Here is a 21,125-nt window from a genome sequence, read left to right as displayed (position 1 = left end):
AATCACACAAAATTCAAATTAGATCAAAGAGTATAGGAACTACAAGAGAGTAGGTGCCGATAGCAAAAGACAATTAAAAAAAAACATCTTGAAAGGACACAATAAGTCTGCATAACCAATGTCAAAGCTAAAGAGGGATACAAACATTTCTATAGATACATGAAAACTTCCCTAACTTTTTCACCTACTGAGCTGAGAAACACCAAACTAAGAAGCCATCAAAGATGATGGCGGAAGTTAAGGGAGGCAGATGTACATTACCGATCAATCCCGGGGCTTGATGACTCGAGAGACTCGTTCGAAGAAGAGAGGAGTCATACTTGTGTTAAACTTTATAACATCTCTCATCCAGTTGGGCACAACTCTTTCAAATGTCCCCAGCGATACAACATTGTAGAGCAGCTCAGCTTCTTCACCAGTTGAGTTATCTACTAAAGTTAAGCTGAATGATAGACCTGTCATGTTCAAAAAGCCAGGGAGAAAGATTCAAAAATGGTTCAATCTTTAGAACTGAAGTAAATGACAGGAAAGTGTATGCATTTTACTTGAAAGCAAGCATACAGTGACATAAATAATATGCCAAAAGAGATTACCGCTTGATGGATGCGAGGCTATAATGCAGACTCGTTCGCCTTCATTGTTGGTTGACAGTTTCATTCCTGTCAATTGTTCGCTAAGAGCTTGGAATGGAGAACCAGCAGAGGTACTTGATCCAACGTCGGCTGTTTTAGAGCATTGTGGTTGAGAAACCAAGAGAGTTTCCTGGAAACAAGAACAAGAATTAGTGAGCAAAAGTTGATGACTCAGCTTAAGGAAGATGCAAGGCAATTTGTTAATACCGTAGTTGATTTCTGCCGTATGCTAACATGAGGTGATGCCATGTCTGTTTCTACCACATCCTCTGTCAGCCTTCTACGTTTCCCCATGCTTCTAGTAGTAACTTGATGAGATTCGGGAGTCTTTTGTTTTCTTCCACTTTGAGGAACTCCCTCTGAGATAAGCTCTTTAAGTTTCTCAACTTGCTCCGAAAGTGCTTTGTCTGTTTTTAAAAAAAAAAACCCATTTAGTAAAAGGCACTCTCCATAACCAGGAATCATCAATCTTACTCTTTCGTTCTTCTTCAGCAAGACGGTTTTGAAACTCCAGACGCTCCTGGTGCCTGGCGGATCTGTGGACCAAAGACAGCCATTGGTTTTCACATTTCACAAAAAAAACAGACTCCATAAGCAAGATTAACAAAGTAGTAACACATACGTGATTTCAGTTATCTCATCCCTCATTCTCCTTATGGTCTCCTTCGAACTCTGGTCTTCACTTCTCAAATGCTGCGTCAGGGTCTCTGACGCTGCAAGCAAAAGGCAAAATGAGAGTTTACAAGGCAGCTTAGGGGTTCATTGATGCTCTACTCTGTCTTAACTAATTAGCAATTCTAACTTAACGAGAGAGAAGAAAGTAGTAAGTGAAGAGACTGAAGATGCTAAAGGAAGAGACTTTCTGAGAGTGGTACCTTTAACAAAGCGAAGGAACTTCTCTTCTTGATTCAAATTAACCTCATCCAATTCCGAAAAAATCCTCTCCTGGAAGGGAAAAAAGAGGGTTTTTTTTGTAAATTCGAAATCCGAATCAGAAATTAAGATGAGAAATGAAACCTTGAGGGTGGTGTATTTGTTGTAGAGCTTGGCGTAGAGAGCTTCCATCTCCTACTAAAGAATCAAAGTTAACAATTTGGGGATATAACGACCCGAAGAAGACGAAGCAAAATTCAAGAGAAAAAAAGAGAGAGCTTACATTAGGATTCAAGAGAGTAGCAACAACGCACGATTTGATTATGAGGGACGACGCTAAAATGGATTCAAAATTTTTCAAGACGGTGAGTGACCGCTTAAAACCAAAAACCTAACGCGAACCAAGAAAAGTACTTAATTAGGGATAGCCGGATAGGTCTCTTCTACGTCGGGTTTTGATAAAATCGTTTTCTTTTTCTCTTCTTTTAAGCTTTCCTTCGAATTTTTTACAACAGTCGATTTGTTTTTAGTTTGAATTGGCTATCCCACTAATATCTTGGGGTGGACACTTCGGTTATTTTATCGGTTCGGTTTGAGTTCAGTTCGGTTTAGTTAGTTCGGTTCTAGAATTTTTTCAGCTGAAGTAAACTATAGTTAGTTTGGTTTGGATCGATTTCGGTTCGGTTATATTCGGTTTGGCTTATATTCAGTTTGGTTTATATTCGATTCGGTTTGTATTTCGGTTCGGTGGTTCGGTTCAGTTTAATCGGATTTCTCTTAATTTATTTATTGTACAAGAAATCATGTTTTAATATGGTTGTCATGAAATAATTGCGTTGGACATAATCAAAAATTAAATATGTAAATTAAATTCTATTTAATTAGACTTGGTTTAAGTTTTAATTTTAAGGTTTAAAAGTATACGCTATTGGAAAAAAATTAACATGGAAATTATGTGGGCTTAATGACGAATATTACAAAAGTTAGACGAAGTGTCATGGAAATCAAATTATATTAGGATTCCCTTCATGCAAAAGGAAATTACGTTGGCTTAATCTTAGGATTTTAATATCTTGATACTACTAATATTTTTAATTTAAATAACTATAAAAACACTTCGGTTTATCGGTTCGGTTCGGTTTAAACTGAACTGAACCGTTCGGGTTGAAAAAATCTCGACTGAAAGTTTTGAAATGGACTTTGGTTTGGTTCGAATCGGTTTTGGTTCGGTTCGATCGGTTCGGTTCGGTTTTTTTGTCCACCCCTAAATATCCAATATTTATAAAAGCTGATTCTATTTAATTAGTTATATATCCAAACCATTAAAAATGACAAATTATCACAAATCAAAATATTTTAATTATCTAAACTAGCAAAAATATGTTATACAAAGTTATTAATTTAAAATAGATGATTAGTCAACTAAAGACTATAGAAGTGTACTCAAAATGAGGTTAGTAGCTATTTGTATTAATCATCTTCCATGTATTAAAAGATAATCAGTTGTCATTAATGTGTTCACACTATATTCGTCGTGTGGCACTTTCATATTGATTTCAATTAGACTATGCTGACGTGTTGGTTTCACAATTATTTAACAATTAACGCGTTTACATACTAAGTTTTTTATTTCCACCGCAGATAATTTAATGTGTTCACACTTATTTTTTAATCAATTTATTTTTAGTTCCTGCATTTTTAACTTTTATATTAGTGAACTGAAATATCTCTGTACAACTATAGAATAATATCATTTTGAAAGAAAAGAATTATTAAATCATTAAGATTCGCATCAACTAAATTGTTGGAATGAGAATGTTTTTAGAAATTAAAAGTTTTGTATCTTGCCGAACTTAATTATTGTTGAAGCTTCTTTACACAAATGCAATAAATAACTGTGGATGGTTATGAATTCAGAAAACTAAGATAAAAAAAAAAAAACACCATACACAATGTCGGATCTTTAGTTTGCCCAAATATTGTTTTTCTTTACAGAGTTTTTATATCATACCAAGAATTAGAAACATAATTAGATTGCTAGAAAAACCAGAAATCATAAAAGCTTTAAAGAAAAGAAAATTCGTGAAATCGATTGAAAAACAAAATTCAGGTGTTGAGTATTAGATCACATTATTTTTTTCGCAACTCTTAACACTTTTCACTCAATTGTATTGTGTTTTTATTATATTTACCAAGATTTTTTTATAAGAAAATACACATTATTGGTTATTGACTATGTCAATTTTTCATCATGCCCAACAATATTGAAACGGCGCCCAACGATTTTTATTGGTATTTTTAAAGTATGCTCCAATAAGTATGTATGTATGTTAAATAAGCCTAGAATATTTGTTACACATTTTATTTTATTTTTCTTTATATTAGTAGAAGAAAATAAGTATGGGTAAAAAAAAAAGAGAACAGTTTGTTCCAGGAACAAATTAGTTTCAAGTGAATCCTTTTTTAAAGATATTACTGCACTATACGTATATACCTTATTTGTTTGGGCTTGCTGAGTATTGAGCTCTTACATCTTTCTGTCTATGTATTATACTTAAGTAACGTGGACAGCTAAGTCTTAGGTGTGTAGCGACTGCGAATATAGAGGTACAAAGCCGTGGCTGCAGCCACCATATACGGGAAGATTGTCCATATTCCCTGCAGAAAAGATGGAACCAAAACTTGTGTCAAAGGCTCAAAGCTGTTCGTTCACCTCTGTTGTCTCTCTATATACTTACCACTACAGTTGCTACTGTTGCGACAGCAAACATAGGACGTTCTCGAAGAAGAAACCCAATCACAAGCTGAAATATTTGGACATTATAGTTAGTCTTATGGTTCACATTTTAACGAAGACTGAAATCGAATATAATGAAAAAGTAAACCTGAATTGGAAGAGTTATCAAACCACCGCAGCAAACTCCTGCAAAGAAACATTCTGGAGATATTCCCTGTAAAGGAACGTACATGTTAATAGATTTGATTAACCAAAATTGCTACACATGACATGGACTCAAAGTACCATTTCGTGAGGGAAGCTGAGCAAAAGGGAATCATTGAACTGAAGTATTGCAAAGGGGATGATCAACTCGCAGACATTCTCACAAAGGCATTGGGTGGTTCAAGATTTGAAGATCTAAGGAAGCAGCTTGGAGTCAAGTCGAGATATGATTAAGGAGGAGTGTTAAACTATAATCTAATCTCTCCTTGATACATTTACATAAGTTAGTTATTTATGTTATTACACAAAGAGTTGTAACTCTTCAAGTTGTGTCCTTTAGTATAAAGAGTTGTGTCTCTTATACTTGTATTGATTCGATCTCTATATAAAGATCAATCATCTGTTGTAAACATATTACCGAATCTCAATAATACAAAAGTATTTTCAGAAAAGTTTATAAGCCTGAAACGTCTATCTTATTCTTTCTCTCGAACTCGTGTGTAACACACTGTGATCGTTGTGTAACACAAGCGGTTGGTAAAAGATTAACATGGTATCAGAGCTTTACGTTTGAGAGGACAAAGAAAAAAGCACTAGTAAGAGAAACACTTGGCGTGGAGAAAAGGAGGCTAGAGGATTTTGTCATACGATTTCGGAATCATTCGAAACGATGAAGAATCAAGTAATCCCCATATTTGATGGAGAGAAGTACGACTTCTGGAGCATCAAGATGACAACCATTCTCAAGACCAGGAAGTTATGGTCTGTGGTTGAAGAAGGCGTAGCAGCCCCACCAGCACAAGTGGATGAAACCCCTGAAACAGCAAGGGCAAGATCGCTTAGAGAAGAAGCGATGATGAACGATACATTGGCTTTGCAAATCTTGCAAACTGCTGTATCGGATCATATATTCTCACGGATTGCAGCAGCATCAACATCCAAAGAGGCGTGGGATGCATTGAAGGAGGAGTATGAAGGCTCTCCTCAAGTTCGTTTGATTAAACTTCAAACATTGCGAAGGGAGTATGAGAATCTGAAGATGTATGAGAATGAAGACATTAAGGTCTTCACAGATAAGATAGTTGAATTGGCAAATCAATTAACTTATCATGGTGAACAGAAGTCAGATGTTCAACTCATACAAAAGATACTCATCTCTCTCCCAGCCAAGTTCGATAGCATAGTCAGTGTGTTGGAGCAAACAAGCGATTTGACTTCAACAAAGATGACAGAGTTGATCGGGATTTGAAGGCTCATGAAGCAAGGCTGGCTGCAAGAGAAGAAAGCACCAGTGAAGGAGCATTCGATGCTCGTGTTAAACACAAAAATTCTGGTGTTACACAAGACAACTCAAAGCGCCAAGGAGGCAAGAAGTGGTGCGGTTTCTGCAAGAGAAACAACCACAATGAGAGCGAGTGTTGGAGGAAACAGAAGAAGGAAGATCCAAAGAAGGATCACAGAAGTAACAAGGAGTGTTACAATTGTGGCAAGTTAGGCCACTTTGCAAATCAGTGCTACTCAAAGAAGAAAGAGAAGGCACATGTGAGTCTCGAAGAAGATTCAAATGAAGATCACATGTTGTTCAGTGCGAGCGAAGCAGCAACAACAGTGATGGAAGATGTCTGGTTAGTAGACAGTGGAGCAACTAATCATATGACAAAGGAGGAGAGTTACTTCTCAAAGCTTGATAGGAGTATCAAGGTTCCAATAAAGATTGGAAATGGAAGCACAGTCATGACAGCCGGTAAAGGAGACATTACCGTCATGACTAAAGGTGGCAAGAAGACCATCAGAAATGTATTCTTGGTTCCGGGTTTGGCGAAAAATTTGTTGAGTGTTCCACAAATTGTTTCAAGCGGATACCGGGTGAGTTTCCAAGAGAAGAGATGCATCATAGATGATGCAAAAGGAAGGAGGATAATGGATATCCCAATGACTCACAAAAGCTATCGAATCAGGATGAGTTCGGCTCAGGTAGAAGAGGCCTTGAGCGCTAGTGAGCAAGGAAAGATGGAGACATGGCACAAGAGACTTGGTCATGTAGGCGACAAAAGGTTGCAACAAATGCAAGACAAAGACTTGGTAAAGGGATTACCAAAGTTTAAAGTCAAGAAGGAAGCATGTGAGGCGTGTAGACTTGGAAAGCAATCACGCAAAAGCTTCCCAAAGGAATCTCAAACTAAGACAAGAGAGAAGCTTGAGATTGTACATACGGATGTATGTGGGCCGATGCAGCACCAGTCTGTTGATGGAAGCCGATACTTTTTGCTATTCTTGGATGATCATACTCACATGTGTTGGGTATACTTCATGAAGCAAAAGTCAGAGACATTCTCACTGTTCAAGAAGTTCAAAGCAATGGTGGAGAAGCAGTCGGATTGTACCATCAAGACACTGAGATCAGATGGAGGTGGTGAGTTCACTTCACGAGAATTCAACCGGTTCTGTGAAGAAGAAGGAATCAATAAGCAAGTCACCTTGCCTTATTCACCGCAACAAAATGGTGCAGCGGAGCGCATGAATAGGACCTTGGTGGAGATGGCTAGATCTATGTTGGCAGAACAAGACTTACCGCTCAAGTTATGGGCAGAAGCGGTATACACTGCCTCATATCTTCAAAACCGTCTGCCATCAAAGGCAATAGAAGAAGATGTCACTCCTATAGAGAAGTGGTGTGGACACAAGCCAGATGTGTCACACATGAGAATGTTTGGTAGCATATGCTACATACATATCCCAAATCAAAAGAGGAGGAAGCTAGACGTCAAGGCAAAGCGTGGAGTCTTTGTTGGATATAGCAACCAATCCAAAGGCTATAGAGTTCTCATTTTGGAGAATGAGAAGATTGAAGTATCAAGAGATGTCGAGTTTGAAGAAGGAAAGAAGTGGGATTGGAAAAGGCAAGAAGAAGTGAGGAAGACATTGGAGTTGTCTATGGAAGACTCTCACTCGCCTGAGGATCAAACCGAAGGTGCATCCAGTCCTGAGGAACAAACCGAAGGTGCATCCAGTCCTGAGGAACAATTTGGAGGTACTTTCAGCCCTATTTCTTTTCAAAATGATGATCATGATACTAGTAGTGGAGATGAAGAAACTTCTGAGGCACCAAGGAAGTTCAAGTCCATGGTTGATATCATGGAAAGGGCACCGAGAGTAGAGCTTGATGAAGCGGCTCAAGCTATAGAAGCTTGTCTTCATGCAAATGAAGAACCATACACTTATGATGAAGCGTGTGGTACCAAGGAATGGAGAGAAGCAATGAATGAGGAGATAGCCATGATTGAGAAGAACAAGACGTGGGAACTAGTGGACAAGCCAAAGAAGAAGAATGTGATAAGTGTGAAGTGGATCTACAAGATCAAGACCGATGCAAACGGCAATCACATCAAGCACAAGGCGCGGCTAGTTGCAAGAGGGTTCTCTCAAGAGTATGGTGTTGACTACCTTGAGACGTTTGCCCCTGTCTCAAGACATGATACAATACGAGCCATACTTGCCTATGCGGCTCAGATGAAGTGGCAATTGTATCAGATGGATGTGAAGTCAGCCTTTCTCAATGGCGACCTCAAGGAAGAAGTGTATGTCACACAACCGCCTGGGTATGTGACACACGGGAAGGAACACAAGGTGTTAAGGCTACACAAAGCTTTATATGGTTTAAAGCAAGCCCCAAGGGCATGGTATGGAAGGATAGATTCATACTTTCTTCAAAACGGTTTTGAGAGGAGTATGAATGATGCGGCTTTATACATCAAGAAGCAAGGAGGAGATGTGTTGATCGTGAGTCTATATGTGGATGATATAATCATCACAGGAAGCAACATTCAGAGCATCAACACATTCAAGGAGAACATGAAGAAAGAATTCGAGATGGTGGATCTTGGATTGTTGAACTACTTTCTTGGAATGGAAGTAATTCAAGACGATGGAGGCATATTTCTTTCACAAGAAAAGTATGCAAACAAACTTGTAGACAAGTTTGGGATGCGAGACAGCAAGAGTGTAAGCAACCCACTTACACCACAAGGAAAAGGAGTTGAGGATGACAAGGAGTATGGAGATCCGACTAAGTATAGAAGCATCATTGGAGGGCTTTTGTACTTGTGTGCATCAAGACCTGATGTGATGTATGCAAGCGCCTATCTCTCAAGATACATGTCATCACCTCGCATGAAGCACTACCAAGAAGCCAAGAGGGTGTTAAGATATGTCAAAGGAACATCAAACTTTGGAGTGTACTTCACAAGCGTGAAAGAACCAAGACTTGTAGGCTACACAGACAGCGATTGGGGTGGTTCTAAGGAAGACAAGAAAAGCACTTCAGGTTATGTGTTTACTCTTGGATCAGCCATGTTTTGTTGGCAGTCAAGCAAGCAACAAACAGTGGCGCAATCAACGGCTGAGGCAGAGTACATAGCCGTGTGTGCAGCAGCAAATCAAGCAGTGTGGTTACAAAGACTATTTGAAGACTTTGGTCAGAAGTTTGAAGGAGGCATTCCGATCTTATGTGACAACAAATCAGCAATAGCAATTGGGAAGAATCCGGTGCAACACAGAAGGACGAAGCACATAGAGATCAAGTACCATTTCGTGAGGGAAGCTGAGCAAAAGGGAATCATTGAACTGAAGTATTGCAAAGGGGATGATCAACTCGCAGACATTCTCACAAAGGCATTGGGTGGTTCAAGATTTGAAGATCTAAGGAAGCAGCTTGGAGTCAAGTCGAGATATGATTAAGGAGGAGTGTTAAACTATAATCTAATCTCTCCTTGATACATTTACATAAGTTAGTTATTTATGTTATTACACAAAGAGTTGTAACTCTTCAAGTTGTGTCCTTTAGTATAAAGAGTTGTGTCTCTTATACTTGTATTGATTCGATCTCTATATAAAGATCAATCATCTGTTGTAAACATATTACCGAATCTCAATAATACAAAAGTATTTTCAGAAAAGTTTATAAGCCTGAAACGTCTATCTTATTCTTTCTCTCGAACTCGTGTGTAACACACTGTGATCGTTGTGTAACACAAGCGGTTGGTAAAAGATTAACAGTTCTAAGGAAGACAAGAAAAGCACTTCAGGTTATGTGTTTACTCTTGGATCAGCCATGTTTTGTTGGCAGTCAAGCAAGCAACAAACAGTGGCGCAATCAACGGCTGAGGCAGAGTACATAGCCGTGTGTGCAGCAGCAAATCAAGCAGTGTGGTTACAAAGACTATTTGAAGACTTTGGTCAGAAGTTTGAAGGAGGCATTCCGATCTTATGTGACAACAAATCAGCAATAGCAATTGGGAAGAATCCGGTGCAACACAGAAGGACGAAGCACATAGAGATCAAGTACCATTTCGTGAGGGAAGCTGAGCAAAAGGGAATCATTGAACTGAAGTATTGCAAAGGGGATGATCAACTCGCAGACATTCTCACAAAGGCATTGGGTGGTTCAAGATTTGAAGATCTAAGGAAGCAGCTTGGAGTCAAGTCGAGATATGATTAAGGAGGAGTGTTAAACTATAATCTAATCTCTCCTTGATACATTTACATAAGTTAGTTATTTATGTTATTACACAAAGAGTTGTAACTCTTCAAGTTGTGTCCTTTAGTATAAAGAGTTGTGTCTCTTATACTTGTATTGATTCGATCTCTATATAAAGATCAATCATCTGTTGTAAACATATTACCGAATCTCAATAATACAAAAGTATTTTCAGAAAAGTTTATAAGCCTGAAACGTCTATCTTATTCTTTCTCTCGAACTCGTGTGTAACACACTGTGATCGTTGTGTAACACAAGCGGTTGGTAAAAGATTAACATGGTATCAGAGCTTTACGTTTGAGAGGACAAAGAAAAAAGCACTAGTAAGAGAAACACTTGGCGTGGAGAAAAGGAGGCTAGAGGATTTTGTCATACGATTTCGGAATCATTCGAAACGATGAAGAATCAAGTAATCCCCATATTTGATGGAGAGAAGTACGACTTCTGGAGCATCAAGATGACAACCATTCTCAAGACCAGGAAGTTATGGTCTGTGGTTGAAGAAGGCGTAGCAGCCCCACCAGCACAAGTGGATGAAACCCCTGAAACAGCAAGGACAAGATCGCTTAGAGAAGAAGCGATGATGAACGATACATTGGCTTTGCAAATCTTGCAAACTGCTGTATCGGATCATATATTCTCACGGATTGCAGCAGCATCAACATCCAAAGAGGCGTGGGATGCATTGAAGGAGGAGTATGAAGGCTCTCCTCAAGTTCGTTTGATTAAACTTCAAACATTGCGAAGGGAGTATGAGAATCTGAAGATGTATGAGAATGAAGACATTAAGGTCTTCACAGATAAGATAGTTGAATTGGCAAATCAATTAACTTATCATGGTGAACAGAAGTCAGATGTTCAACTCATACAAAAGATACTCATCTCTCTCCCAGCCAAGTTCGATAGCATAGTCAGTGTGTTGGAGCAAACAAGCGATTTGACTTCAACAAAGATGACAGAGTTGATCGGGATTTTGAAGGCTCATGAAGCAAGGCTGGCTGCAAGAGAAGAAAGCACCAGTGAAGGAGCATTCGATGCTCGTGTTAAACACAAAAATTCTGGTGTTGCACAAGACAACTCAAAGCGCCAAGGAGGCAAGAAGTGGTGCGGTTTCTGCAAGAGAAACAACCACAATGAGAGCGAGTGTTGGAGGAAACAGAAGAAGGAAGATCCAAAGAAGGATCACAGAAGTAACAAGGAGTGTTACAATTGTGGCAAGTTAGGCCACTTTGCAAATCAGTGCTACTCAAAGAAGAAAGAGAAGGCACATGTGAGTCTCGAAGAAGATTCAAATGAAGATCACATGTTGTTCAGTGCGAGCGAAGCAGCAACAACAGTGATGGAAGATGTCTGGTTAGTAGACAGTGGAGCAACTAATCATATGACAAAGGAGGAGAGTTACTTCTCAAAGCTTGATAGGAGTATCAAGGTTCCAATAAAGATTGGAAATGGAAGCACAGTCATGACAGCCGGTAAAGGAGACATTACCGTCATGACTAAAGGTGGCAAGAAGACCATCAGAAATGTATTCTTGGTTCCGGGTTTGGCGAAAAATTTGTTGAGTGTTCCACAAATTGTTTCAAGCGGATACCGGGTGAGTTTCCAAGAGAAGAGATGCATCATAGATGATGCAAAAGGAAGGAGGATAATGGATATCCCAATGACTCACAAAAGCTATCGAATCAGGATGAGTTCGGCTCAGGTAGAAGAGGCCTTGAGCGCTAGTGAGCAAGGAAAGATGGAGACATGGCACAAGAGACTTGGTCATGTAGGCGACAAAAGGTTGCAACAAATGCAAGACAAAGACTTGGTAAAGGGATTACCAAAGTTTAAAGTCAAGAAGGAAGCATGTGAGGCGTGTAGACTTGGAAAGCAATCACGCAAAAGCTTCCCAAAGGAATCTCAAACTAAGACAAGAGAGAAGCTTGAGATTGTACATACGGATGTATGTGGGCCGATGCAGCACCAGTCTGTTGATGGAAGCCGATACTTTTTGCTATTCTTGGATGATCATACTCACATGTGTTGGGTATACTTCATGAAGCAAAAGTCAGAGACATTCTCACTGTTCAAGAAGTTCAAAGCAATGGTGGAGAAGCAGTCGGATTGTACCATCAAGACACTGAGATCAGATGGAGGTGGTGAGTTCACTTCACGAGAATTCAACCGGTTCTGTGAAGAAGAAGGAATCAATAAGCAAGTCACCTTGCCTTATTCACCGCAACAAAATGGTGCAGCGGAGCGCATGAATAGGACCTTGGTGGAGATGGCTAGATCTATGTTGGCAGAACAAGACTTACCGCTCAAGTTATGGGCAGAAGCGGTATACACTGCCTCATATCTTCAAAACCGTCTGCCATCAAAGGCAATAGAAGAAGATGTCACTCCTATAGAGAAGTGGTGTGGACACAAGCCAGATGTGTCACACATGAGAATGTTTGGTAGCATATGCTACATACATATCCCAAATCAAAAGAGGAGGAAGCTAGACGTCAAGGCAAAGCGTGGAGTCTTTGTTGGATATAGCAACCAATCCAAAGGCTATAGAGTTCTCATTTTGGAGAATGAGAAGATTGAAGTATCAAGAGATGTCGAGTTTGAAGAAGGAAAGAAGTGGGATTGGAAAAGGCAAGAAGAAGTGAGGAAGACATTGGAGTTGTCTATGGAAGACTCTCACTCGCCTGAGGATCAAACCGAAGGTGCATCCAGTCCTGAGGAACAAACCGAAGGTGCATCCAGTCCTGAGGAACAATTTGGAGGTACTTTCAGCCCTATTTCTTTTCAAAATGATGATCATGATACTAGTAGTGGAGATGAAGAAACTTCTGAGGCACCAAGGAAGTTCAAGTCCATGGTTGATATCATGGAAAGGGCACCGAGAGTAGAGCTTGATGAAGCGGCTCAAGCTATAGAAGCTTGTCTTCATGCAAATGAAGAACCATACACTTATGATGAAGCGTGTGGTACCAAGGAATGGAGAGAAGCAATGAATGAGGAGATAGCCATGATTGAGAAGAACAAGACGTGGGAACTAGTGGACAAGCCAAAGAAGAAGAATGTGATAAGTGTGAAGTGGATCTACAAGATCAAGACCGATGCAAACGGCAATCACATCAAGCACAAGGCGCGGCTAGTTGCAAGAGGGTTCTCTCAAGAGTATGGTGTTGACTACCTTGAGACGTTTGCCCCTGTCTCAAGACATGATACAATACGAGCCATACTTGCCTATGCGGCTCAGATGAAGTGGCAATTGTATCAGATGGATGTGAAGTCAGCCTTTCTCAATGGCGACCTCAAGGAAGAAGTGTATGTCACACAACCGCCTGGGTATGTGACACACGGGAAGGAACACAAGGTGTTAAGGCTACACAAAGCTTTATATGGTTTAAAGCAAGCCCCAAGGGCATGGTATGGAAGGATAGATTCATACTTTCTTCAAAACGGTTTTGAGAGGAGTATGAATGATGCGGCTTTATACATCAAGAAGCAAGGAGGAGATGTGTTGATCGTGAGTCTATATGTGGATGATATAATCATCACAGGAAGCAACATTCAGAGCATCAACACATTCAAGGAGAACATGAAGAAAGAATTCGAGATGGTGGATCTTGGATTGTTGAACTACTTTCTTGGAATGGAAGTAATTCAAGACGATGGAGGCATATTTCTTTCACAAGAAAAGTATGCAAACAAACTTGTAGACAAGTTTGGGATGCGAGACAGCAAGAGTGTAAGCAACCCACTTACACCACAAGGAAAAGGAGTTGAGGATGACAAGGAGTATGGAGATCCGACTAAGTATAGAAGCATCATTGGAGGGCTTTTGTACTTGTGTGCATCAAGACCTGATGTGATGTATGCAAGCGCCTATCTCTCAAGATACATGTCATCACCTCGCATGAAGCACTACCAAGAAGCCAAGAGGGTGTTAAGATATGTCAAAGGAACATCAAACTTTGGAGTGTACTTCACAAGCGTGAAAGAACCAAGACTTGTAGGCTACACAGACAGCGATTGGGGTGGTTCTAAGGAAGACAAGAAAAGCACTTCAGGTTATGTGTTTACTCTTGGATCAGCCATGTTTTGTTGGCAGTCAAGCAAGCAACAAACAGTGGCGCAATCAACGGCTGAGGCAGAGTACATAGCCGTGTGTGCAGCAGCAAATCAAGCAGTGTGGTTACAAAGACTATTTGAAGACTTTGGTCAGAAGTTTGAAGGAGGCATTCCGATCTTATGTGACAACAAATCAGCAATAGCAATTGGGAAGAATCCGGTGCAACACAGAAGGACGAAGCACATAGAGATCAAGTACCATTTCGTGAGGGAAGCTGAGCAAAAGGGAATCATTGAACTGAAGTATTGCAAAGGGGATGATCAACTCGCAGACATTCTCACAAAGGCATTGGGTGGTTCAAGATTTGAAGATCTAAGGAAGCAGCTTGGAGTCAAGTCGAGATATGATTAAGGAGGAGTGTTAAACTATAATCTAATCTCTCCTTGATACATTTACATAAGTTAGTTATTTATGTTATTACACAAAGAGTTGTAACTCTTCAAGTTGTGTCCTTTAGTATAAAGAGTTGTGTCTCTTATACTTGTATTGATTCGATCTCTATATAAAGATCAATCATCTGTTGTAAACATATTACCGAATCTCAATAATACAAAAGTATTTTCAGAAAAGTTTATAAGCCTGAAACGTCTATCTTATTCTTTCTCTCGAACTCGTGTGTAACACACTGTGATCGTTGTGTAACACAAGCGGTTGGTAAAAGATTAACAAGTAGAGGGACAGATTTACAAGTGCTCCGGCAAAGAATGCTGTAGGATTCCTCACTCCCAGCGAAAATCATTCCACTGCATTCAAATTCATAAAACCAAAGAGATGAGTAATACATCACATTCAAGAAAATATTTCCGCTGCATTCAGTTCAGTTTGTAACTTACCAAAACCTGAGAGGTTCCCATATTTTTGGACGGCCTGGGTAATGCCCATCGCTTTCTCTTTACCTATACCCAGCTTTATATTGAAATGTTGAAAAAAAAAATAATCAGCCTTTTGGGATACAAATTTTACCTGGAGAATAACAAGAGTGGATTTCACCTAAGGGAAGTAACCTTTGAACAAACATCATCTGATGCTCCACTTTGTCTGAAGAGCTTCCCTAGGTAAAACGGTATCATATCGCTTATAGAAACTCCCCTTTTCAAGTTGCCACCAAAAACATCAAAGAAGAACCATTGAAGCTATTATGTTGTTTTAACAAAAAAAAAAAATATTGCATCTTTACCAGTAAACCCAAGATAAGGAGCATTCCGAGAGAAAGACTCAGCAAAAGATCGCCACGTCCCATCCAGAGTTAACATTCTAGCCAATGTTATCCCAACCTGCACTCAACATTTCATCAAAAATGAAAAATCTGATTAGCATAATCCAACATTAAAACATTAATGCACCACAGACCCAAATATTTAGCGCCTCTTCGCTGATAAAAAGCCAGAATCCAGCCGCCATTAGCAAGCAAAAGTAAACCCATCTGTAGAAAGAAATACACACTGAAACAGCTAAAGGGGTACGATCAAGTTCACGTAGTTTTGTAGCTAACTGTTACATTTATTACCCGGGTGCGCTTGCGGGAATTACAAATCTGTTTCCAAACGCATTGACTGTAAAACCAACTGAAGATGAAGCTTTGGCCAGACTCTTAACCTCAAAAGGTGCACCACTACTAGCAGAGCCTTTCAACGTTACACATATTAGATTTTTTTTCATAAACTCTTGTGCTTTTATCCTACAGTTAACTAATCTAGACTTGACTTAGAGTTAAGATCGAGTTTCCCGAATAGAGTTTTAAATTTTAAAAAATAAAAAATAAATATTAGTTTTTTTCAAAATAAAAAAAAAGTTATTTTAGTTATTTTTTTAAGACTATTTTTGTGACAAAAACTTAGAAAGAACTATTTGAGAGAATTACTCATTTAAAATTTCAAATATATATTTTGGATTAAAATATTCGAGATTGATCGAAAAACGCAAAGATTCAAAAAGTTCAAGTTTAAATTATCCGATTCGAAACCGAACGGGTCAGGCTCACCCTTAGAAGTTAGAACGGGGATATATCCGAATTCCCAAATCCCAATTAGATTCTAGGGATCAAAAGCTTAAATAAACAGACGTCGCCACTCTAATCTCAGAATCAGCAACACGAAAAATTGATTCTTCTTCACTCTCTTAGCAAACACGTGTTCTTCAGCATCTCAATTTTCACGGAAAAGAAAGTAAAATACGAGAACAAAAATAGATTCCTTTGTCGTCATGAAGAATGTGTTTCCGTTTCTGGACGCTCTCTCACTTCGTTCCGCATTAATCTCTCGCCGTTGTCTCGTCACGTCTTTATGTGGTAAGAGATGGTGTTTCTCTGCCGTTTTCTGATTCTGAATTCGTTATGATTCGATCTTTACAGAGGTTTAACGATTGATGATGAAAACCAGATAGAATTAAAATTATTGATCGTGTTGCTTATTTGATGTGATCATGGGTGACTAATTCATGGATTTGTTGCTAAATTATTAAAATTTAGAAACTCAATTGTGAATTTTCGTTTTTTAAAGGGGGAAAGCTTTTGATGAAGGAGGGTCACGGCTGGAAGAAGATTATGAGTTTGTTGATTGTTGCTGAAGCAGAACACACCTCACAAGGTTAGTTGGTTTCTTGGTCTGCGTCTACTGTGTTCACATGCATTGATTTGACATAAGGGATATAAGAAATATATATTCACACACATTGATTAGTGTGTACTAGAAAGAATTGTATTCTACTTGAGGACTACTTCTATGCCTAATATAGAATGAGTCTCATCTGTTCTGCATGCCTGTCTGGAGTGGGACTTGCTGCTCTATATGAAATCAAATGGGACTTTTTTTCTTAAATTTCTGAAAACTATCCTTTCTGAATTTAAATAATTGATTTTTTTGGGTGCAAAATGGACCCATTAATTAGACATCTAACTAGGCAACAAATAAGTTTTCTTTGAGCTTTTTTTTCTCGCCACTTTTTCTTTTAAGATGTGCATTTTACCAGTCATTGTTGCTATTCCTAGAGTCTGCATTTTCTGAAATCTGTATTTTGGAAAATGGCAGAATGCCCACTCTAATATTTTTGTGGGAGGGTTCAATTCTAAATCATTGCATGTATTAGATTGTACTCTGTTGATACACTATATTCCAGTAGGTTGAAATATCAAATTGTCCACGAGAATAAAATTCTTCTTACTTAAATAGACTTGCAAACATTTCCTCTAGTCAAATCTTAAAACAAAATTATTTAGCAACTAAATTAAAGCCGTTGACGGAGTTAATACTTTTGAACACTTTCAATTGTTCCCTCTAGTCAATATCCGAAAAAGCAACAAGTTAACTATAGTTTCCGACGAGTTTCGAGTATAGAGTAACTCTATTATGGTATTCAATATGTTTATATGTGTATCTAAGATCTTTTTGTGAATGCAAACAAAGTTTCCTATTAGAAGTTTAGACAAATAATGTTTAGTATATAAAACGATGTTCACCAACTCTGATTAGTACGAGATTTTTGGAAAAGAGCCCAATAACAAAGCCATGCGGTCTTACCTCTTAAGCCCAAAGTGGACAATATCGTATTAATCGGCTGATATGGGCTCGAAAAAACCCAACAGATCTGAATTTTGCAACATGATAATTTGTTAGATTTGTTTCCTTTGGTTAGGATTAGGTATGATCATTTATATGTGGTTCTGATTCTTTAAAGATATGTAACAGACGCCGATGAAACAATTATTTTGATTCCGTGGCGACGGATTTTGCTTCTGCAACAAATTCTTGATTTTGCGTTGGTGTATAATGATTCTTCTCTCGATCTAACAATAACTTATTTATTATCATGACATTATAATTTTCTATGCGGTTTAGAAAACAATATCCATTGGTTTTAGAAGGCTTAGGCCCTAGGCGCCGCCGCCTAGATCGGTTTTTAGAACACTGGTTTAGATCATATTTCTAGGCTCTTTGTTTTTTTTTTCAGTTTTTCCTTATGCATAGATATGGAAGAAGGCTTTGATGCATTTTCCTCTCTTTTAAGCCCTTTTGCTTGGTTCTGATGGGTGTTTGGGGTTTGTTAGCTCTTTTTTGGTCTTTATATGATGGATACCAAGGGGTAACTATGTTTATGAAGGCTTAGCGCTTAGGCATCGCCATCTAGAACGCTTTTTAGAACACTGATTTAGATCATATTTCTAGGCTCTAGGGATTAGTTTTCAGTTGTTAGAAATTATCATTTTAAGTTCTCATGCATAGATATGAAAGAAGGCTTTGATGCATTTTCCTTTTGCTTGGTTCTGATGGGTGTTTGGTGTTTGTTAGCTCTTTTTTGGTCTTTATCTGATGGATACCAAGGGGTAACTATGCTTATGTATGAGTAGTTACCAGTTGTGTGCTGCTCACAGTCAGATAAATACACACACATGTTGCAAATATATCTGTTTCTGAAACCTTTTTTTGATGGGCTAATCGATGTTTTTTTTGTCCATGCAGAGCCTTAGCAATAAGAAGCAAACAAAAAAAATGGTCCAGACGCGAGCTCAGCATCGAAGGCGAGTGACATCACAGACATGGGGTAAGGTAGAAGGTGCCGAAGATGTGTTTCATGACATCTTATCTCGACTGTCAGTAAGGTCTATCCGTTCATTCAAAACGGTTAACAGATACTGGCATGCCTCAATTAGCAACAAACATTTTGCTACAAAACAGCTAGCTCAGTCGAGAAAGAAGCCCTCATACATAGCTTGTCCTAGAGCAGACAAGGCTATGAAGTTGTACTTGTTGATGCCAGGGAAGTTCAACTATCGACACCATGCTACAGTTGATCCTCCGGGAAGAAGCGCTGATCACAGCATGCACATGATAGCATCGTTCAATGGATTAGTATGCTGCATCAACCAACTCTCTGATGAAAATGAAGATCATCAGATATGGATTTGCAATCCCTCTACTGAAGAGACTCTGCTTCTTCCTCAAGGCAGACCATCTGTTTGGACTGAACCAAGTATTGGAGTTGCATATGGTCCTGACATTACCGAGTACAAAATTTTCCGCATATTCTGTGTCGGCAGGAGAAACGCTGGAAAAGGGGATTATCTCTACGAATGTGAGGTGTATTCATCTAGCAGTGGTGCGTGGAGGGGCATCGGCCCTGTGCTTCATCTTCCAATGTATGTTTACTTCCGTCCACACAGATCCGCTCATGTCTTTGCAGGAGGGAAGATCTACTGGCTGGTTTCTCTGAAAGATCCTGCAGGTATAATGCTCTCTGTGGATATGGAGGAGAACTTCGAAGTTATGGAGCTGCCTTACTATTCAACAGACCTGCGTGACGAAGACAGGATAACAGTTACGACGTATCTGATAAACCTGGGAGGATCTCTGTCACTGGTAGTTCTACATGTGGATTCCTTTGACGTATGGGAGTGGAAAGAAGCTAGTTGGGTACTTGTAATCGAAGATTATTTGCCATTCATGAACTTTTGTGATATTGTATTATTCATGACCTCGTCAGAGAAGGAGATCCTGTTTGTGACTGAGTCGCACTTGTGGACTTATCATTTGGATACTAGAAAGTGGAGAAAAAGGGGCAGGCCTCCTACTCGATTTACGAATCCTGCTATCTTCCCCTTCACCGAAAGCCTTCTTCCATGTAAGCTCTCTGTCTTTAAATACTATATGTAACGATTTAAATGTTTCATTATTGGTTTCTGATACAATGTGATATGTTGTTTCTTGAGGCAGGCAATGGAGGGGTTAGGCTAGAAGGAAGGTGAAGAAGAGTACTTATCATCTCTGGCTTGTTGGTGGTGCTTTGATTTATCTTGCAGAGGCTGTGTGTTTCTCACTGGATAGATACTCTTTTTATTTTTCCGTTCTAAAACTTTTCATTTCGTTTAAGGTTTCTGGTGAGAAGCTGACTATTAGTGCTGTTGTGGCACTCTGTTTCCATTTGTTTCTTACTTAAGATTCTGAAATGTGCTTTCTTATTACTCAAAATAACATCCAGTATTATCAACCTGTTACGGTTTTCTAAATTCAATTTTTTTTGCTAAGTTGACTGATTACAATCACTTGCGAAACCATATCTATTTGACTGACTTCCTGGAGCTTTCATTCATATGTTTTCATGATGGTTCACTTAAATGTATATCAATTCAACGGTTGTTCATATTCAACGACACATCTTCTCATGCCGATTTACCCGACAAATCTTTTCCTGTCAAAATTGAATGTGTAATGACGGAAATGGTTTGGACCTTTCCTCAAACCTTGCGGATTCTAATTTGGACCTTTCATTTAGATGATATCATGATGGTTCGTTTGGACCGATTTAATAATTGGACCAAACTCAAGTACACTGTTTCTCATGCCTATTTACTTGACAGCTTTGGTCGCACTCAGACGCTCCAGTCAGTGAGGAGCCTCAGCTATCATAAAAAAAATTCAACGTGACAAATAATTCATGTCACTTCTACAAAAAAACAAACAGTATATGTAGGCCTTGTCCTGAAATAATTTTGGGATGAAAACAGGAACAAATTATAAGGTTAAAAGTTAAAAATAACAAGAAAAAAAATTGGTAATAAGGTCATAATATTCACAATCTCCCCCTTTTTTAAAAACATTCTTCATCACTAAAGATTTTCGTAAAAAAGGTGGCAAAAATTAACATATTTTAAACCGGGTTGGAAACAAATGCTTAATCCTTTTAATTTATAGCTTCTTCCGAGTTGGTAACGAGTTCATAATCGATATCTTTTTTAATGAGGGTTGGTCTCATGTTTCATGTACCCTCTTTGCTTAGAGTAGCAGTGGCAATAATGTTCACTGTTGAATCTCAAAGTTGATGGACTAGTTGTGCAAATTTATATCTCAACTCGAAAAATGTTTATTTGTGGGAGTGCGTCACTGTGTGACATGGTAAGATGAAACATACGATAAGAGTTGTAACCGACAAAATTCATTTTCATTTTGAAGATAAATATTTGAAAAGACTCAAAACTTTTCACTACAAGAAAACAGCTAGTTTTCTACGGACGATTTCGTCGGAAATCTGTCGGAATAA

General features: G+C 38.8%; 2 protein-coding genes and 1 pseudogene across 7 annotated transcripts; 1 reads left to right on the top strand and 2 right to left on the bottom strand.

The window, feature by feature from the left end:
• Positions 1–2: 2 nt before the first annotated feature.
• Positions 3–2,018, bottom strand: LOC103869361. 4 transcript variants are annotated; one of them, XM_009147438.3, is made up of 8 exons: positions 1,789–2,018; positions 1,650–1,703; positions 1,508–1,577; positions 1,255–1,345; positions 1,107–1,168; positions 840–1,039; positions 594–762; positions 3–455 (listed from the first exon to the last, which is right to left on the bottom strand). In XM_009147438.3, the coding sequence occupies exons 2-8, from the start codon at positions 1,695–1,697 to the stop codon at positions 265–267; spliced, it is 831 nt and encodes a 276-aa protein (XP_009145686.1). In that variant the 5' UTR covers positions 1,698–1,703; positions 1,789–2,018; the 3' UTR covers positions 3–264. The 4 variants fall into 4 exon arrangements, with proteins under 4 accessions (XP_009145686.1, XP_009145687.1, XP_033147106.1 ...); XM_009147439.3 differs by having other exon boundaries at positions 1,650–1,700; positions 1,789–2,013; XM_033291215.1 differs by having other exon boundaries at positions 1,508–1,703.
• Positions 2,019–3,818: 1,800 nt separating this feature from the next.
• On the bottom strand, positions 3,819–15,832 carry LOC103869402 (annotated as a pseudogene).
• A 279-nt stretch (positions 15,833–16,111) lies between these two features.
• On the top strand, positions 16,112–20,112 carry LOC103869359 (F-box protein At5g07610-like). 3 transcript variants are annotated; one of them, XM_033291212.1, is made up of 4 exons: positions 16,112–16,383; positions 16,595–16,681; positions 18,551–19,709; positions 19,802–20,112. In XM_033291212.1, exons 3-4 carry the CDS (start codon positions 18,581–18,583, stop codon positions 19,831–19,833), a joined length of 1,161 nt encoding a protein of 386 aa, XP_033147103.1. In that variant the 5' UTR covers positions 16,112–16,383; positions 16,595–16,681; positions 18,551–18,580; the 3' UTR covers positions 19,834–20,112. The 3 variants fall into 3 exon arrangements, with proteins under 3 accessions (XP_033147103.1, XP_033147105.1, XP_033147104.1); XM_033291214.1 differs by lacking the exons at positions 16,112–16,383; positions 16,595–16,681 and adding an exon at positions 16,738–17,849; XM_033291213.1 differs by lacking the exons at positions 16,112–16,383; positions 16,595–16,681 and adding an exon at positions 16,739–17,855.
• Positions 20,113–21,125: the final 1,013 nt, after the last annotated feature.

The sequence above is a fragment of the Brassica rapa genome, chromosome A05, assembly GCF_000309985.2.
Source record: "Brassica rapa cultivar Chiifu-401-42 chromosome A05, CAAS_Brap_v3.01, whole genome shotgun sequence".
NCBI classification, from domain to species: Eukaryota; Viridiplantae; Streptophyta; class Magnoliopsida; order Brassicales; family Brassicaceae; genus Brassica; species Brassica rapa.
This window is presented reverse-complemented; position numbering and strand designations above follow the sequence as displayed.